The sequence below is a fragment of the Entelurus aequoreus genome, linkage group LG10, assembly GCF_033978785.1.
Source record: "Entelurus aequoreus isolate RoL-2023_Sb linkage group LG10, RoL_Eaeq_v1.1, whole genome shotgun sequence".
In the NCBI taxonomy this organism is placed as follows: domain Eukaryota; kingdom Metazoa; phylum Chordata; class Actinopteri; order Syngnathiformes; family Syngnathidae; genus Entelurus; species Entelurus aequoreus.
The window spans coordinates 35,356,140-35,377,880 of NC_084740.1; the positions used below are offsets into that span (position 1 = coordinate 35,356,140).

At 40.4% G+C, this 21,741-nt stretch overlaps 1 protein-coding gene across 5 annotated transcripts in view; it reads right to left on the minus strand.

The window, feature by feature from the left end:
* The window catches only part of LOC133658508 (spectrin beta chain, non-erythrocytic 4-like), a 139,198-nt gene extending 119,012 nt beyond the window's left edge, over positions 1-20,186 (minus strand). For 3 of the 5 annotated variants that reach the window (XM_062060626.1, XM_062060623.1, XM_062060622.1), the window contains exons 1-3: positions 19,570-19,606; positions 1,904-2,061; positions 52-203 (exon numbers count right to left, since the gene is read on the minus strand). In XM_062060626.1, coding sequence (XP_061916610.1) covers positions 52-203; positions 1,904-2,061; positions 19,570-19,583 — 324 coding nt within the window. In that variant the 5' untranslated portion in view covers positions 19,584-19,606. Of the gene's footprint in view, positions 1-51; positions 204-1,903; positions 2,062-19,543; positions 19,607-19,924 lie in introns of those variants that run through there. The other 2 variants (XM_062060624.1, XM_062060625.1) reach the window with 2 other exon arrangements.
* Between the last annotated feature and the right edge of the window lie 1,555 nt (positions 20,187-21,741).

The window sequence follows — 21,741 nt, forward strand, 5'->3', positions numbered from 1 at the left end:
CATTTGGGGGAAAACCTGAGAAGAGGTCACTCCGCGGGCATCGCATCTCACCAGCCGCTCCCCGCTGAGGACCTCCAGCAGCCGCGTGAGCATGTAGCCATCGCGCAGGTCGTTGTACAGGTCTGATATGCGGCAGGAAACTCTGGCCAAGTGCGAGTTGACCCACTTGGTGAAAGTCTTCTTCTGCACGGCGTCTCGCTCATCTGGAAAGAATCAGTATAATGACACGCTATGTAAAAACGTTTCTTTATAACTATTATACCGGAATCGGTTTCAACTAAGGATGTCCGATAATATCGGACTGCCGATATTATCGGCCGATAAATGCTTTAAAATGTAATATCGGAAATTATCTGTATCGGTTTCAAAATTATCGGTATTGGTTTCAAAAAGTCAACTTTATGACTTTTTAAAACGCCGCTGTGTACACGGACGTAGGGAGAAGTACAGAGCGCCAATAAACCTTAAAGGCACTGCCTTTGCGTGCCGGCCCAGTCACATAATATCTACGGCTTTTCACACACACAAGTAAATGCAAGGCATACTTGGTCAACAGCCATACAGGTCACACTGAGGGTGGCCGTATAAACAACTTTAACACTGTTACAAATATGCGCCACACTGTGAACCCACACCAAACAAGAATGACAAACACATTTCGGGAGAACATCCGCACCGTAACACAACATAAACACACCAGAACAAATATCCAGAACCCCGTATATTCGATGTATCACCCAACCCTACTTGACGCTATTTGGCTAGCGTGCTAACTGTTAGCACTTTAGGTCAGCTTTGGCTCTTCAGCATTCGCACGGAATTTGTACCAAAACTGCATTTTGTAGTTGTTTGGGGAAAAAAAGCTATACATTGTACTGGTTCTGCACGACCTCTCGCTCATCTGGAAAAAGGCTGTACAATGACACGCTATGTGAAAAAGTTTCATTATAATTATTACAACAAAATCAGATTGAACAGAGAATCGTGTTGAATCAAGAATTGATTCTGAGTTGTATCGCTACCCCAAGGATCGGATCGAATCGTTAGGTGCCCAAGATTCACACCCCTAATTAGCATGCTAGCTGTTTTGCAAATTTTGCAGACATTGCATACCTCAGTGTCAAATATTGTATACTAGCATGCTAATGCTAGTATCCTAACTCTTTTTTTTAGCTAATTTTGTAGGTATACACCGTAGTCATATTTTGGTACTTGAGGCATGCTAACGTTCACATGCTATTATAAAGAACATTTTCAGTTACACACCTTAGAGTAATATATTTTGGTTGTTCACATATGTTGCAGTTAGCTTTTTTTATTTAGCTAATTTAGCAGGTATACACCTAAGTGTCATATATTATGGTATTTCACTCATGCTAACTGTAGGAATGCTATTGTTAGCATAGTCCTGTTAGCATGCTAGCTTTTTTGTGAATTTTTTTTGTGACTTGTCGCTATCTGGCCAGCGTGCTAACTGTTACCATTTGGCTCTTCTGCATTCACACAAAATTTGTACCGAAATTGCATCTTTTAGTTCTTCGGGGAAAACGAGCTATACAATGTACTGGTTCTGCAGGGCGTCTCGCTCATCTGGAGAAAAATTGGTAATATGGCACGCTGTGGACAAAAGTCCTGGGACGGGAGTCTTTTCAGCCGGAACACTCTTTAAGGTTTTGGTCTGTAGGGATTTTTGGAGTACCACTGGTAGACCACTGGTAAGAGAAACGAGCCTTTCCCAAAGTGTGCCCACAAAGTTGGAAGCACACAATTGTCCAAAACGTCTTGTTAAGATGAAGAATTACGATTCAGGGACCTCTCATTGACTTATTAAGGCCCAACACTTGTAGCGTGTGACCATAGCAGAATTACGCAAGTCAGTATTCATCTTTGCGTGACCTCTGACCTGCCAGGGCTTTGATGCGGGAGCACTCAAACAGCTTGGCACTGGTACACTCCGACTCCCAGAACCCCGAGCTGATTGGCCGGTTGTTGTTGTTGAGCTGGCGCTGGGCTTCGGCGTTGTCCAAGTCTGGGGAGGCATTCGCCATGGCGCCCGACGCCCTGCCACACACACAAACACAGACATGCACACACACGCACACACACACAAACCCACACACACACGCACACGGCCAGAGGCTTTGTGATATGACACGTCTGATATTTGCACGCTAAATAAGCAAGCACAGATTCTACAAACCCCAAGACCAGTGAAGTTAGCACGTTGGGTAAATCATAAATAAAAACAGAATACAATAATTTGCAAATCATTTTCAACCTATATTCAATTGAATAGACTGCAAAGACAAGATACTTAACGTTCGAACTGGAAAACGTTGTTATTTTTTGCAAATATTAGCTCATTTGGATTTTGATGCCTGCAACATGTTTCAAAAAAGCTGGCACAAGTGGCAAAAAGACTGACAAAGTGGAGGAATGCTCATCAAACACTTATTTGGAACATCCCACAGGTGAATAGGCTAATTGGGAACATGTGGGTGCCATGATTGGGTATATACGCAGCTTCAGTGAAATGCTCAGTCATTCACAAACAAGGATGGGGCGAGGGTCACCACTTTGTGAACAAATGCGTGAGCAAATAGTCCAACAGTTTGAGAACAACATTTCTCCATCAGCTATTGCAAGGAATTTAGGGATTTCACCATCCACGGTCCGTAATATCATCAAAAGGTTCAGAAAATCTGGAAAAATCACTGCACGTAACATTGAATGCCCGTGACCTTCGATCCCTCAGGCGGTATTGCATCAAAAACCGACATCAGTGTGTAAAGGATATCACCACATGGACTCAGGAACACTTCAGAAAACCACTGTCAGTAACGACAGGTTGTCGCTACATCTGTAAGTGCAAGTTAAAGGCCTACTGAAATGAATTTTTTTTATTTAAACGGGGATAGCAGATCTATTCTATGTGTCATACTTGATCATTTCGCGATATTGCCATATTTTTGCTGAAAGGATTTAGTATAGAACAACGACGATAAAGATTGCAACTTTTGGTATCTGATAAAAAAAAGGCTTGCACCTACCGGAAGTAGCGTGACGTAGTCAGTTGAACATATACGCAAAGTTCCCTATTGTTTACAATGATGGCCGCATGAAGTGAGAGAGATTCGGACCGAGAAAGCGACAATTTCCCCATTAATTTGAGCGAGGATGAAAGATTTGTGGATGAGTAAAGTGCAAGTGAAGGACTAGTGGGGAGTTGAAGCTATTCAGATAGGGAAGATGCTGTGAGAGCCGGGGGTGACCTGATATTCAGCTGGGAATGACTACAACAGTAAATAAACACAAGACATATATATACTCTATTAGCCACAACACAACCAGGCTTATATTTAATATGCCACAAATTAATCCTGCATAAAAACACCTGCGTGTTTGTTATGCTAGCTCCTAGCTCCTCTGCTAGCTCCTAGCTCCATAGAACACGCCAATACAATTCAAACACCTGATCAACACACACAATCACTCAGCCCAAAAGACCGTTTACCTAACCCAAGGTTCATAAAGCTTATATATTTTTAAAAAGTTACGTACGTGACGCGCACATACGGTCAAGTTATCGAATGTTTAGCAGCCAAGGCTGCATACTCACGGTACCTGATATTCAGCTGGGAATGACTACAACAGTAAATAAACACAAGACATATATATACTCTATTAGCCACAACACAACCAGGCTTATATTTAATATGCCACAAATTAATCCTGCATAATAACACCTGCGTGTTTGTTATGCTAGCTCCTAGCTCCTCTGCTAGCTCCTAGCTCCATAGAACACGCCAATACAATTCAAACACCCGATCAACACACACAATCACTCAGCCCAAAAGACCGTTCACCTAACCCAAGGTTCATAAAGCTTATATATTTTTAAAAAGTTACGTACGTGACGCGCACTTACGGTACGGTACGTGTTATGCTAGCTCCTAGCTCCTCTGCTAGCTCCTAGCTCCATAGAACACGCCAATACAATTCAAACACATGATCAACACACACAATCACTCAGCCCAAAAGACCGTTCACCTAACCCAAGGTTCATAAAGCTTATATATTTTAAAAAAGTTACGTACATACGCAAAAAAAAGCCAAAGCTGCATACTCACAGTAGCACGTCTGCGTCTTTGTCATCCAAATCAAAGTAATCCTGGTAAGAGTCTGTGTTGTCCCAGTTCTCTACAGGCGTCTGTGTATCCAAATCAAAAGTCCTCCTGGTTAGAGTCTCTGTTATCCGAGTTCTTCCATCTTGACTGCATCTTTCGGGAATGTAAACAAAGAAGCGCCGGCTGTGTACTGTTGTGGCTGACTACGTTCGAAAAATACGTCCATTTCGCACCGACAACTTTCTTCTTTGCTTGCTTGGCTTCCTTCTCCATAATGCAATGAACATGATTGAAACAGATTCACGAACACAGATGTCCAGAATACTGTGGAATTATGAAATGAAAACAGAGCTTTTTCATATTGGCTTCAATGTGGAAGGCATACCCGTGTTCGTCGGGCTACGTCACGCGCATACGTCATCCTCAGAGGCGTTTCGAACCGGAAGTTTAGCGGCAAATTTAAAATGTCACTTTATAAGTTAACCCGGCCGTATTGGCATGTGTTATAATGTTAAGATTTCATCATTGATATATAAACTATCAGACTGCGTGGTCGGTAGTAGTGGGTTTCAGTAGGCCTTTAAAGGCCTACTGAAACCCACTACTACTACTAGTTTATATATCAATGATGAAATCTTAACATTATAACACATGCCAATACGGCCGGGTTAACTTATAAAGTGACATTTTAAATTTGCCGCTAAACTTCCGGTTCGAAACGCCTCTGAGGATGACGTATGCGCGTGACGTAGCCCGGCGAACACGGGTATGCCTTCCACATTGAAGCCAATACGAAAAAGCTCTGTTTTCATTTCATAATTCCACAGTATTCTGGACATCTGTGTTCGTGAATCTGTTCCAATCATGTTCATTGCATTATGGAGAAGGAAGCTGAGCAAGCAAAGAAGAAAGTTGTCGGTGCGAAATGGACTTATTTTTCGAACGTAGTCAGCAACAACAGTACACAGCCGGCGCTTCTTTGTTTACATTCCCGAAAGATGCAGTCAAGATGGAAGAACTCGGATAACAGAGACTCTAACCAGGAGGACTTTTGACTTCGATACACAGACGCCTGTAGAGAACTGGGACAACACAGACTCTTACCAGGATTACTTTGATTTGGATGACAAAGACGCAGACGTGCTACTGTGAGTATGCAGCTTTGGCTTCTAAACATTTGATCGCTTGACCGTATGTGCGCAACTTTTTTTTGCGTATGTACGTAACTTTTTTAAAATATATAAGCTTTATGAACCTTGGGTTAGGTGAACGGTCTTTTGGGCTGAGTGATTGTGTGTGTTGATCAGGTGTTTGAATTGTATTGGCGTGTTCTATGGAGCTAGGAGCTAGCATAGGAGCTAGGAGCTAGCATAACAAACACGCAGGTGTTTTTATGCAGGATTAATTTGTGGCATATTAAATATAAGCCTGGTTGTGTTGTGGCTAATAGAGTATATATATGTCTTGTGTTTATTTACTGTTGTAGTCATTCCCAGCTGAATATCAGGTACCGTGAGTATGCAAACTTGGCTGCTAAACATTTGATAGCTTGACCGTATGTGCGCGTCACGTACGTAACTTTTTAAAAATATATAAGCTTTATGAACCTTGGGTTAGGTGAACGGTCTTTTGGGCTGAGTGATTGTGTGTGTTGATCAGGTGTTTGAATTGTATTGGCGTGTTCTATGGAGCTAGGAGCTAGCAGAGGAGCTAGGAGCTAGCGTAACAAACACGCAGGTGTTTTTATGCAGGATTAATTTGTGGCATATTAAATATAAGCCTGGTTGTGTTGTGGCTAATAGAGTATATATATGTCTTGTGTTTATTTACTGTTGTAGTCATTCCCAGCTGAATATCAGGTCACCCCCGGCTCTCACAGCATCTTCCCTATCTGAATAGCTTCAACTCCCCACTAGTCCTTCACTTGCACTTTACTCATCCACAAATCTTTCATCCTCGCTCAAATTAATGGGGAAATTGTCGCTTTCTCGGTCCGAATCTCTCTCACTTCATGCGGCCATCATTGTAAACAATAGGGAACTTTGCATATATGTTCAACTGACTACGTCACGCTACTTCCGGTAGGGGCAAGCCTTTTTTTTATCAGATACCAAAAGTTGCAATCTTTATCGTCGTTGTTCTATACTAAATCCTTTCAGCAAAAATATGGCAATATCGCGAAATGATCAAGTATGACACATAGAATAGATCTGCTATCCCCGTTTAAATTAAAAAAATTAATTTCAGTAGGCCTTTAAAACTGTACAAAGCCTGCTAATTAGCCCGCAAAGCAAAAGCCATTTATCAACAACACCCAGAAACGCCGCAGGCTTCGCTGGGCCCGAGCTCATCTAAGATGGACTGATGCAAAGTGGAAAAGTGTTCCAGTGTTTCCCACACATTCATTTATTTGTGGCGGCCCGCCACGAAAGAATTAAGGCAGCCACAAAAAAATATACATATATATTTTTTTTTTTGTCCTGTCCAGCTTCTCAGGCAAATCATATAGTTGATGTAGATGCCCATATCGGCTGTTCAGATTTACTTTACAAAGGAGAAGTGTAGGATCAAGATTTTTGGAGCTCTTTGTTCAGTGGATCAGATGTTTGATGAAGCTTTGTGTCTATCTACCACCACTACTGTTTTCTGTTTATTTGTTACTGACTGTGGCAGGACACCTCTGCCTCTGTTTCACTTTATGTTGCTGGTAAATAATATGGTTGTAGTAGTAGGCTAAAGTTAAATTATTTAGTATGCACTAATTAAAGGGGCAGAGCTTTAAGAGACATTTTAGCTTTTATATTTTTATTAGATATATTTTTTGTAAGAACCACAATTGATAAATATATTTCAGTGAATAACTTATTGTTCAAATCTGTATATAAATATGTACATAAAGTGTTGTAATTATATTGTAAAATGGATAGATGGATGGATGGACGTTTAAAACAAAACTGTTATTATTAATTAGTAAGTATACATTTTTTGAGCCTTTTTAGAGAAAATCATATCATTGTAGTAAATTATGCAAATTACTCGATGATGTCATTGTGACCACGCCCATTGCCACACCTCCACCGCCACAGGTATCTTGGCAGTTTATGGGAAACACTGTGTTCTGTGGTCTGATGAGTCCACATTTCAAATTGGTTTTGGAAACTGTGGACGTCGTGTCCTCCGGACCAAATAGGAAAAGAACCATCCGGATTGTTATAGGCGCAAAGTTGAAAAGCCAGCATCTGTGATGGTATGGGGGTGTATTAGTGCCCAAGGCATGGGTAACTTACACATCTGTGAAGGCACCATTAATGCTGAAAGGTACATACAGGTTTTGGAGCAATATATGTTGCCATCTAAGCAGCGTTATCATGGACGCCCCTGCTTATTTCAGTAAGACAATGCCAAGCCACGTGTTAGAACAGCGTGGCTTCATAGTAAAAGAGTGCGGGTACTAGACTGGCCTGCCTGTAGTCCAGACCTGTGTCACATTGAAAATGTGTGGCGCATTATGAAGCCTAAAATACCACAACGGAGACCCCCGGACTGTTGAACAACTTAAGCTGTACATCAAGCAAAATGGGAAAGAATTCCACCAGAAAAACTAAAAAAATTGGTCTCCTAAGATCCAAAATGTTTACCGAGTGTTGTTAAAAGGAAAGGCCATGTAACACAGTGGTAAAAATGCCTCTGTGTCAACTTTTTTGCAACGTGTTGCTGCCATTAAATTCTAAGTAAATGATTATTTGCAACAACAACAAAAAAAACGTTTCTCTATTCGAACATTAAATATCTTGTCTTTGCAGTCTATTCAATTGAATATTAGTTGAAAAGGATTTGCAAATCATTGTATTTTGTTTTTATTTACGATTTACAAAACGTGCCAACTTCACTGGTTTTGGGTTTTGTATATTGGCACCAGTACCAACCTACACAGGAGTTACCGCACTTAAATAATTATAGAAAAATTAAAGAATACAAAATAATTAAATAAAAATAAAACATCCTTTTGGTGTTAAATAAATGCAGACTCGTACAAGTATTGTCTTGTAAGTAATGTAGCATCATTTTATAATTTGGCACTAACTTATTTCAAACATGCATTTATTTACAATATGGTTCATCACATATTTACAATTTCTCATTTCAATATGTCCGCAAAGAAGCAGGCAGAAGCAGATCCTATTAAATCCTACCCCTTTTCCCTTTCTGAGCAATTACAAACACATGTGTTCACTTCCTGTACTCAGTCTAACTCAAACAACTCAATGACTTAATCAATAGTTTATATGAACAGATAATGAATAAGTTATAATTCACATCATTTGCTTTCACTAGAGATGATAAGAGATTACGTCTCATTTATCTTACTTATAACACTGCTAGAGCTAGCTAGTAGCAACAACACAGCACTTCCTCGTTCTGCACCAATGACGACTGAGGTTGCATTCGTGAACCTCCGGAAATATGAGTATCGACAGGCAAGTCGTTTTTTTCACGTTCTGTGTGTTCTTATTGCCGCAATAAGTATGACAATTTGTAGTGGATTTTATTTCTTATTTTTGAACGTATTAGTTATTTATTGTATAAGATGGAAGTCTTTAAATTACTACGCGGCTCAATTTGAATGTCATAATGTAATAATGATGTATTTATGTACCGTATTTTGCGGACCATAGGGCGCATCGGATTATAAGGCGCACTGCCGATGAATGGTTTAATTTTTATCTTTTTTCAAGGAGTCATATTATTATTTCTTAAATGTAAAATACTTCCTTGTGGTCTACATAACATGTAATGGTGGTTATTTGGTCAAAATGTTGCATGGATTATGTTTTACAAATCATCTTCAAGCCACTTACTGACTAACTAGCTAACTATTTAATGACATTCAGACTTTACTTAAATCAATAACAGAGCAGCATCTCCTCATCCGGAAACAACAACACCGAAAATGTGTCCTGTAAAAAACCGTCAGACCGGAACTCTAATAACTAAAGTTCCTTGTCCTTATCACAGCTGTTTATCTGTTTTATGAGGGAATGTAGTTAATCATAGAACTGGCACCCAATGTCATCAAAAAAAGTATTTACTTTAAATCAAGAATGGTTTTGAATCAAGAATAGATTCTAAATTGAATCGTTATCCCCAAGAATCGAATCAAATTGAAATGTGTGGAGCCCAAAGATTCACAGCCTTATTGGGTAGCCATTGTTGCTGGACATAGTACTTCACCAGCGATATTGTGAGAGAGAGCAACAAACTGGATTAAAATGGATCGTACGAAAGAAAAAAATGAAGTACCGAAACAAACTCGACCCTGTTCCAAAGGCTCGTCACTTAAAAAAATAATTACAATTGGTGGAATTGATCCATATGAGCGTCCGATAGACGCGATCTGCGAAAGCTGCCGAAGGTGTCCTGTGTCTGGATCGTCAACAGAGTCGGTTTTCTATACAGGCTAAACATTTCGGAATGCCAAGTCAGTAAAGGCTATGGGTGTTTGCAAGACCTCGGAATTTTACATCAGAAAGAGAAGACGGTCGTCCTTTCAGAGGTAAGTCAACACGACTTGTGTGTGGTGTTGTTTCAAACTAAATATAGTTCAAGTCTGAAATACACTGTGTATTAATGTGGGAAATATTTGAAGTATTCTCAGTTATTGATCTACGAAAACTCTATGATATTCGTAATCCGCTGCTAGCTCAGTTTAGCTAACATCCTACTAAACGCTTTGTGTGCAACCGAATAAAACATTCTTTGATTCAAACTTACCAGTGTGAAAATGCCGTGAACACACCAACATGCACCAGGTGATGGCGTTAAAAGTCATGTTTGATGGTCTCACGGCTGTTCATCGTCTCCTTACTAGCTTCATAACCCGACTTCCTTCGCCTTTGCTTTCGCGTTGGAAAAGAGAAAAATCTCACTAAATACTTTTTTTCCTGAAGCGATCATGACCACGGTTGTGGCGGTTAACGATGCCGCACGTCCGCGCCATGTTTTTAACTTGTTGAAGAGAAAAACACAACTTAAGCACAAAGTCTTGCATTCAGCCGCGTAAATAAGCTATTCCAAGTTCAGCGAGACCCACAATGCAATGTGTTTCAAGCCCTATTGAGTAATAGTGTAATAAATAATACTGGTTTATTACTATACTGCTTAATGTTACCGCATCTTTCTTTGTTTAGTGTATATTTATGTTGTATTTACTCATTTAGTTTATTTTTAGTAGTCCCTTTCTATTGTTGTTGTTGTTGTTGTTGCTTTTGTAATTGTCTATTATTCTTGATTTATTATTTAGTCCTCTTTCTTAGTGACCTTGAGAGTGTTTTAGTTATCTTTCCTCTTGTTTTTGCGCTACGGTTTCAAACTTTTTTATTTTGGGAATCAATAAAGTTTGTCTAAGTGTGAGTAAAAAAATCCATAGTTTTTGTTTGTTTTTGCATGCTTTCCCTTTTTTTAAGCACTGTTTTTAAAGTGCCAACTTTGGTACTAGTATCGCTTTAAATGTAAACAACGACGATCGGGCGGGCGATGCCATTACGCTTCCTTTGACAACTTCCTGTATCTGTGCCTTTACCCAGATACTCACCAAAACGTAACAACTGCCCTACTTCATACGTTAACATGAAAGTGACAAGAAAGATGAGACTAATGCACGCTACTGTAAATATTTCTATTGTATATTTACCGTCGCGCATGTCCTATCTGGGAGTTTTGGAGCCATTATGAATAATCAACGTGGCACCAGCGTCTCGCAATAACAAGGCTTTAAAAATAAACGCTGCTGTCTAAAAAACAAGAATGATTCTGACAGCTGAGAAGCGTAAAAATAACTTCTGGACAAAAAAAAAATTTAAAGGACATTGCCTTTGGAGACATGCACATCAACATTGAACAAGGAGGCATTAGAGCGCATGTTCAAAGAGCAACACAAACAATGAGCTGCGTTTCAGCTAACTACTCAGATGGTTGAATAATATTAATAATCATAATGGAGAATACTTGTGAGGAAATGATGGCAGCACACTACAATCAGGCAAGAAGTCACAAAGCGAAACAGCTCTCAGACTCCTTTCCCAACTGGCTGTTTCTCTGAGGCGCATTCTCCTTTTTGACCACAAGTCCTCATCGCAACATGTGATGATGTTTTCAGGGCCACCCCTGCAAATCCAGATGATGCACCGCCAACACCAACCAATTACCGACGATGGCCCTGAGGAGCCCGCTCAGCACCTGGCAGCATGATTTTTATTTAGATGTAGCAACTAGTCGTTAGCTTATACAACTGCGTCAATAAAGACAAGATACAGGTGCTACACCTTGCAGAGTATACGTCCAAACTGCAGCGTTTTCGAACACAGTGTTTTTCTAACCACAGGGTGCCCCCTGGAGGGCTGCCAAAAATATCTGTTTCTCAGCTGTGGTCGGTAACTCAGATGTAATACACTTTTCCACCACTTGTGGCAGTAATGACAATCTCCAACAAACAGAAGACATTGATTGATTGGTTGAAACTTTTATTAGTAGATTGCACAGTACAGTACATATTCCGTACAACTGACCCTTAAATGGTAATACCCGAATAAGTTTTTCAACTTGTTTAAGTCGGGGTCCACGTTAATCAATTCAGGTCTGGAGCTAAAAGTCATAGTTTCTAAAGCGCAAAAATGATAACTAAAGTGATGAAGCTGTATTTTCATTTGCACTTTGACAGCATATTTATTTCAGCAAATCATATTTGTATGTTAATTAATTTTTCGTACTTATTTTTCTAATGCGCTTGACCGAAACATAAGGTTTATGGGTTAATCAAAATATTTAATTATTGGATATGATTAAAATCAAGAGTAAAATACATAAATGTATATATATAATAATTTCTAATTTAGACTAAATATTTGAGTGGGCCCCGGGCCCAGAGGTCAAAACAGTTAATAAGTCCTGCCCTGCAATCTACTTGTGACGGGTTGACATAATCGTCGAATCGGCGTAACTATGAAATTAAAAAAACTGCAATTTATAATCCGAAAAATACGGTACCATGATTTGAGCTGGTACCGTGACAGATTCATATCGGTATCGGCCTACACTCCAAGCTCTACTATCGGTAGTGGAAAAGTTGTATCGGGGCACTCCTATTTATAATGTTTACACACAAAGGTGAACAGGAAGTGTTAAATCTATTAGAAATGAACATAGATGGGAAACACTGATAAACAAGTGTATTTTTTTAAAATTGTGTCAGCTTTCACATGTGCACTAAAACAGGGTTTCCCAACCTTTTTTTCACCAGGGACCGGTTTAATGTATGCATTATTTTAACGGACCGGCTTTCTACGTGTGGCAGTTAAAAACAGCAAAAAATGAGCATGAAAAATTAGCCTTTGGCCACAATCTGGCACATTAACATTTTATATGTCCATTAATGTGCATTGTCCCATGTACTATGAAAAAAGGAGTTGTAATATACATCTATTAACAAGCTTATTGGTGTTTAGTCGGACAGGTGAAAGTTAAGTCGGAGAAAATGCGGTAGTTCATGGATGAATTAATGTTTCTGTGCGGCCCCGTAGCAAATGCGTCACGGACCGCTACCGGTCCCCGGACTGGTGGTTGGGGACCACTGCACTAAAACATGCAAGGGCCTCTCCTTAGTGCTACTTTGTGACTGTGAAACTGGCTCGTATTATACCTGTCCTCTTAATTTATAGCTCATAAAAATTGTCTGAGTTTTGGAAATGAGTCAAAGGCCCAAATAACAACTTCCTGTTTGCTAAGATGGCTCGGAGGCAGCATCACCATGTTGAAATGGTAAATGGTAAATGGGTTGTACTTAGAGATGTCCGATAACATCAGACTGCAGATATTATCGGACGATAAATGCTTTAAAATGTGATATCGGAAATTATCGGTATCGGTTTCAAAAAGTAAAATGTATGACTTTTTAAAACACCGCTGTACGTAGTGGTACACGGACGTAGGGAGAAGTACAGAGCGCCAATACACCTTAAAGGCACTGCCTTTGCGTGCCGGCCCAATCACATAATATCTACGGCTTTTCACACACGCAAGTGAATGCAATGCATACTTGGTCAACAGCCATACAGGTCACACTGAAGGTGACCGTACAAACAACTTTAACACTGTTACAAATATGCGCCACACTGTGAACTCACACCAAACAAGAATGACAAACACATTTCGGGAGAACATCCGCACCGTAACACAACATAAACACAACAGAACAAATACCCAGAACCCCTTGCAGTACTAACTCTTCCGGGACGCTACAATATACACTCCCTGCTACCCCCTGAACCCCCCCACCCCACCTCAACCCCGCCCACCTCAACCTCCTCATGCTCTCTCAGGGAGAGCATGTCCCAAATTCCAAGCTGCTGTTTTGAGGCATGTTAAAAAAAATAATGCACTTTGTGACTTCAATAATAAATATGGCAGTGCCATGTTGGCACTTTTTTCCATAACTTGAGTTGATTTATTTTGGGAAAACCTTGTTACATTGTTTAATGCATCCAGCGGGGCATCACAACAAAATTAGGCATAATAATGTGTTAATTCCACGACTGTATATATCGGTATCGGTAATTAAGAGTTGGACAATATCGGAATATCGGATCTCGGCAAAAAAGCCATTATCAGACATCTCTAGTTGTACTTGTATAGCGCTTTTCTACCTTCAAGGTACTCAAAGCGCTTTGACACTATTTCCACATTCACACACACATTCACACACTGATGGCGGGAGCTGCCATGCAAGGCGCGAACCACGACCCATCAAGAGCAAGGGTGAAGTGTCTTGCTCAAGGACACAACGGACGTGACTAGGTTGGTAGAAGCTGGGTGTTAGAGCCATTTACTCTTTCTGTCCGTCAAATTCATGACTTCACTAAAGGGTTGGCTCAAGGCCAAGTGCCAGTCTACTTAGGGAGGGGCTGGGATCTACGTGACTGTATGTTAATAAATATTTTTGTTAAACATGGACAAAATTCTGGACATCAATTATTAGCCAGCTGCACACGTCTGAACTAGCTTCCGTTATATTCGGCAACCAGTAGCAGTAAGAGTATAGGACTTTACCGCTACACTGGGGATCGAACCAGGAACCCTCAGGTTGCTGGCATGGCCACTAAATCAAGCAAGAAAAGCATAGACCATAAAAATGGGACCCATTACCTCCCTGCTTGGCACTCAGCATCAAGGGTTGGAATTGGGGGTTAAATCACAAAAATGATTCCCGAGCGTGGCCACCGCTGCTGCTCACTGCTCCCCTCACCTCCCAGGGGATGGAACAAGGGGAGGGGTCAAATGCAGAGGGTAATTTCACCACAACTAGTGTGTGTGAGACTATCAGTGGTACTTTAACTTTAATAGTTAGGGCTATTAATTAGCACGCTTAGTGGCGACTTATCCAGGGTGTACCCTGTCTACCGCCCGAATGCAGCTGAGATAGGTTACTGTATATATTTGTTTTTCTGAAAAATCCCACTTAATATACTTTGGGTAACAACAGTCAATATTTATTTACTTTATTTTTTTTTTTTAAGGGGGTAACAGTCAATATTTATTTATTTATTAGATTAAATTGTTTTCTTATATAATAAAAGTGAGCTTTTGTTAAACCAATTATTGTGTGTTTTTTTCCATATACAACAACCTATCTGGACTCGATAAGAGAATCGATAAGGAATCGGTTCGATAAGAAGATTCGATAATAGTCTCGAACTCAATAATTTCTTATCAAACATCATCCCTAGTCACCACTTTGTCAACAAATGCGTGAGCAAATTGTTGAACAGTTTAAGAAAAACCTTTCTCAACCAGGTATTGCAAGGAATTTAGGGATTTCACCATCTACGGTCCGTAATATCATCAAAGGGTTCAGAGAATCTGGAGAAATCACTGCACGTAAGCAGCTAAGCCCGTGACCTTCGATCCCTCAGGTGGTACTGCATCAACAAGCGACATCAGTGTGTAAAGGATATCACCACATGGGCTCAGGAACACTTCAGAAACCCACTGTCAGTAACTGCAGTTGGTCGCTACATCTGTAAGTGCATGTTAAAACTCTCCTTTGCAAGGCGAAAACCGTTTATCAACAACACCCAGAAACGCCGTCGGCTTCGCTGGGCCTGAGCTCATCTAAGATGGACTGATACAAAGTGGAAAAGTGTTCTGTGGTCTGACGAGTCCATGTAGTAGAATTTCTGACCTTTTGACCTATATTTCTTGTCTTTTAAGAATGTCCGCTCATTTTCAATTCTCTTGTATTTTGTGCCATTGAATGGACCAGTTGTGGGACAAAAGTGAATATTAAGTCGTGCCAACCTGTCTACAGAATGTGTTGACTGTCTAAAGGATTCGAGTTGTTATGGAACAGATAGGAAAAGCAAACAAGACATTTGACGCACTCGATAAGGAACGATGACGCACAACAGACATATAAAAAATGGCAGAAGACCGGAACTCGGGAGTGATTTTGGCTTGTGTGTGTCTTGTTGGCTCCGGAGTAACTTGTGGTTTGTCTGCACGGCCAACTCAATTCAACCTGCACTTCTGATAATGGGTAAATAAATTTGTTGTACTAAACTACTTTTGTTGCCTGCTTAAGCTTCGGACAATCCACTACACAAATTGGCGTCACGAACATTTCATCCAGTCTGTACAAACCCTGAATAAAAAGTCCCTCAAAATCAGTACAAATAATTGTCATTTATTCAGGACGGACTAATTTTAGAATTAACAAATGAAACAAAGTTAAACAAAATCTTCACTGCATTATCAGACTCACGATCTAGAGATATATATATGGGTTGGACACTATCTTCCTAAAAACATATAAGGATTGTATTATTGCTCGTATAACAACGATTGATAAATAAATCAATAACGGAAAACACTTTCCCTACCACATCGAGAAACTGCTACTATAATTAAATCCATAAAGCAGGAAATAAAGAAGACCAGAACATGTACAGACCAATTAGCCTTCTCCACGTTATAACAAAAGGAATAGAAAATTTGAAATTAAAAAGTGGCTTAGGAGCAATCAAGGCTGCTCACACGGTCACAAAGAGGGGCATTATGTTGACACATCAATTTAATGAGTATTATATTTATCTATGAGAGCATTTTTGTTTTAAATTGTGAGGTATGGCTGTTAAAAGCTTGGTTGTTGTTATGAATGATGACAGATGTGAACAAGAGCATGTATTGTCTTTGTATGATGATGTAAATAAGGTGTGGTTGTATTGTATATTAAGTATGTGTCCATGAAGGGGCATTTTAGGACTTCTCTTAATCTGATTATATGCTACAGTATGATTATTTTTTGATTAATTATTGATTACTATGAATGTATATATTTATTATGATTAATTAGTGTCATAATTTTATTGCTTGATTTGTGGATCCCCTTAATTTAGGTAGAGAGGGACTACAGATGGAAAGTAGCTATTTAGATATAATCTCGTACAGAACATATCTGTTTCTGAACTTAATGTTTCTGTGCATTGTCCCATCATAGATAGACTAAATTAAATACAACTATTTAGTGAATTATTGAGGCCACAATAATTCACTAGGTGTTGTAAAATATCAAAGTACTATTGCAAAAACGAACAGTGACCTCAAACATGACCTGTCCTCCGCCCCTGTTCTTGCTGCACTTGACTATCAGCTGTCTTTTCTTTTTCTTGGATGTTTCTGAAACTACTACTCCTACTACTACTATTACTATTACTACGACTAACACTGTCCCTGTGAGAGGGACAGAGGGGGGAGGTGAGTTTGGATTGGGTCAAGTTTGAGCGTGTTGAGGTTTTATTTAATCAATATGATCAATCCGGTACAAGGATAAAGGAACGTAATGATTTAGATTGACAATTGCAGTGGTTGGCGAAAGCAACCCCAACCTCAAAAGAGGGTGCCAATTCAGTAATTAAATGTTTTGTGAATGATCTAATATCCCGACATGGTTTCCCCAAAAAGATTAGGTCAAACAACGGCACCTATTTTGAGAAAACAGGTTAATCTTCTTCAGTCACAAGATCAGCACTTCTCAGGACCAGCAGCTTCCTAGGAAGGTGGAAAGACCATGAGACCAAAATGGTAAGTTTGCAAAATGTAGAATTTGTGTGCCAGTTCCTCTGTGCAGATTTGAGGATGAAAGCAGCCACTCCAGATTCCCTTGCACTCGCTAAGAGGGGCACGGTCAAAGCCAATCCAGGACCAACACCCGATACCTGACTGGAAGGAACCGAGAGGAGAGACAACACCTTGCCAGCGATGACGAGAACAACTAAGGTTGCCAGCCAATGTGTCCACCGGGACTCCAGCAGCTGTGGAAAGAAGTGTCGGGAGTGCCGAAGCAGCGAGGAGGCCTGAAGCAAGCCAAGGGCCTGGACCAAAGCCCCCACAGCTCCAACTCTACCTGAGTTTTCCCCAATTTCGGCCAGCGCGCACATGCCATTGCACAGTCTGCCCAATGGACTGAACCACACCCCAAGAAGAGACAGAGACAGACTGTTTGAGTGGATCTCTTTCTTCACCAAGGCAGCCAAAAGCCCAACGAGGTGTCGGCAGGCCACCAGCCTGAGGCACCACCGAGCCATCTATATGAGCACTAATCGAACATGGACTCATACGAAATTCAGTTGTGTGTTCAAAATCCATTGATAATTAACAATATTGGTAACTACATTCATTGCAAATGCCGGGAAAAATATTTTTGCAAATGTCTTACAGTCATAAGTCTATATACATTCATCTATTTATGTTCATGATCAAAGTATTTGTTATTCCCTTACTAAATCAAAGGGTAGGCCACTAATTGTGTTCTGTGAGATGGTTTTACTGCAGGCTGGTAACAGCGATCGCTCTGAAGGAGGGTCATAGACGGAATTTTTGCCTCGTATAAAAACATTGAGGTTTTTGCCTCTATCTGCGGTAGAGATTTAAGTTAGTGGTCTATATCAGAAATTGTTTTGGTCCAGGGTCTTAAGATCCTGGAAGGCGGGTATGTAGTAGAATTTCTGACCTTTTGACCTATATTTCTTGTCTTTTAAGAATGTCTGCTCATTTTCAATACTCTTGTATTTTGTGCCATTGAATGGACCAGTTGTGGGACAAAAGTGAATATTAAGTCGTGCCAACCTGTCTACAGAATGTGTTGACTGTCTAAAGGATTCGAGTTGTTATGGAACAGATAGGAAAAGCAAACAAGACATTTGACGCACTCGATAAGGAACGATGACGCACAACAGACATATAAAAAATGGCAGAAGACCGGAACTCGGGAGTGATTTTGGCTTGTGTGTGTCTTGTTGGCTCCGGAGTAACTTGTGGTTTGTCTGCACGGCCAACTCAATTCAACCTGCACTTATGATAATGGGTAAATACATTTGTTGTACTAAACTACTTTTGTTGCCTGCTTAAGCTTCGGACAATCCACTACATCCACATTTCAAATTGTTTTTGGAAACTGTGGACGTCGTGTCCTCCGGACCAAAGAGGAAAAGAACCATCCGGATCGTTATAGGCGCAGAGTTGAAAAGCCAGTATCTGTGATGGTATGGGGGTGTATTAGTGCCCAAGACATGGGTAACTTACACATCTGTGAAGGCGCCATTAATGCTGAAAGGTACATACAGGTTTTGGAGCAACATATGTTGCCATCCAAGCAACGTTATCATGGACGCCCCTGCTTATTTCAGCAAGACAATGCCAAGCCACGTGTTACATCAACGTGGCTTCATAGTAAAAGAGTGCGGGTACTAGACTGGCCTGCCTGTAGTCCAGACCTGTCTCCCATTGAAAATGTGTGGCGCATTATGAAGCCTAAAATACCACAACGGAGACCCCCGGACTGTTGAACAACTTAAGCTGTACATCAAGCAAGAATGGGAAAGAATTCCACCTGAGAAGCTTCAAAAATGTGTCTCCTCAGTTCCCAAACGTTTACTGAGTGTTGTTAAAAGGAAAGGCCATGTAACACAGTGGTGAACATGCCCTTTCCAAACTACTTTGGCATGTGTTGCAGCCATGAAATTCTAAGTTAATTATTATTTGCAAAAAAAAATAAAGTTTATGAGTTTGAACATCAAATATCTTGTCTTTGTAGTGTATTCAATTGAATATGGGTTGAAAAGGATTTGCAAATCATTGTATTCCGTTTATATTTACATCTAACACAATTTCCCAACTCATATGGAAACGGGGTTTGTATATAAATATGCATTTTAAAGGCTAATTGGGGGCAAGACGCTAACATTAGCATGAGGCTATGTGACGTTAGCCAGTTAGCTTGAATGATGGAGAAGCACAAACATCATGATGCTGTTAAAAAAAATCATTGTAGTGTTTTAAGGAGGACTAGCGAGGAGAGACGAGGTCACCGTGAGAGTGCAGGTGTGTAGTCCACCTGCTGTGGGACATCCGTGTCCTCTGCAATGGAGGAGCGGCTCCTCCAGGCCGGCTGCATAATTGCGCTCATTAAAAAGTTGCAGGCGTGCTAATTAGCAGGTTAGCTTGTGTGCTAACTATATAGGCCGCGAGGATGCTGTGACACTATCAACACTTCGCGAGCGCGCCACCCGTCACATGTGCAGGACACACGCAGGCGCACAATCCGCCCCCCCTGCTCCGGACCACTGCGGTACGACTGCGGGTTGGCGCAGGCCGGGTGGCGTCTGCGGGCGCAGCAACGCCGACTCTCCGCACTCGAGAAGGAGGACCCGGGGGGGTCCGACAGAAACCCCTGGAGATGTCCGTCTTACCTTCAGCTTGGTGTGCGCCAAGGCTGGCTCGCTCCCCGGCCACCGGACGACGCTCAGGGCGGAGGTTTTTGTCGCCCGGAGGAGGGCGGCGCTGAACGATCGAGTCCCCGGACCACGCAGACTCAGGACCGGCGAGTCGGTACCGCCGCGGTACTGACGAGGCCGTCTTGGCGCCGGGAGGTGCTGCTGGTGCTGAGGAGGAAGATGATGACGATGATGATGTTACCACCTGACACAGCCCCCCGCCCCCCTCCTCTTGCTCCTCCTTTCTGTGGAGATGCGGGAAATATCAGCATCAGTGAGAGGTGGGGGCCACACACAATACATGTATGTGTGTATATATATATATATATATATATATATATATATATATATATATATATATATATATATATATATATATATATATATATATATATATATATATATATATATATGTGTGTGTGTGTGTGTATGTGTGTGTGTATGTGTATGTGTATGTCTATATATATATATATATATATATATATATATATATATATATATATATATATATATATATATATATATATATATATATATATATATATATATATATATATATATATATATATGTGTGTGTGTGTGTGTATGTGTGTGTGTATGTGTATGTGTATGTCTATATATATATATATATATATATATATATATATATATATATATATATATATATATATATATACCCACAAACATATACAAATATAGAAAATGGATGGAGAGAGAGAGAGAGAGAGAGAGGTAGTATTACAGGAAGCCACTAGAGAGCGAACTCACACAGCAGCTCTGGCAGTGGAACACACCCTAAGCTGAAAAACGTCCATCCATCCATCCATTTTTCTACCGCTTGTCCCGTTTGGGGTCGCGGGTTGGGTGCTGAAAAACGTATTTATATGTAATTTATACATTTTGTAATTTACACTAATTACTCAGTAATATAAATAATTTAAAATGCATTAATAAATACTAGATATATACACTACCGTTCAAAAGTTTGGGGTCACATTGAAAAGTCCTTATTTTTGAAGGAAAAGCACTGTACTTTTCAATGAAGATAACTTTAAACTAGTCTTAACTTTAAAGAAATACACTCTATACATTGCTAATGTGGTAAATGACTATTCTAGCTGCAAATGTCTGGTTTTTGGTGCAATATCTACATAGGTGTATAGAGGCCCATTTCCAGCAACTATCACTCCAGTGTTCTAAGGGTACAATTTGTTTGCTCATTGGCTCAGAAGGCTAATTGATGATTAGAAAACCCTTGTGCAATCATGTTCACACATCTGAAAACAGTTTAGCTCGTTACAGAAGCTACAAAACTGACCTTCCTTTGAGCAGATTAAGTTTCTGGAGCATCACATTTGTGGGGTCAATTAAACGCTCAAAATGGCCAGAAAAAGAGAACTTTCATCTGAAATTCGACAGTCTATTCGTGTTCTTAGAAATGAAGGCTATTCCACAAAATTGTTTGGGTGACCCCAAACTTTTGAACGGTAGTGTAATTCATTAATTTCATTATTAATACATTATATATTAAATAATAATATAATGAATTTACAATGTATTAATACATATAATTTGTCTACCAAGTCCTATTTTCTGATACAATGACTGTTACAATGAACAAAACAGAAATATACCATCCATCCATCCATCTTCTTCCGCTTATCCGAGGTCGGGTCGCGGGGGCAGCAGCCTATGCAGGGAAACCCAGACTTCCCTCTCCCCAGCCACTTCGTCCAGCTCTTCGCGGGGGATCCCGAGGCGTTCCCAGGCCAGCCGGGAGACATAGTCTTCCC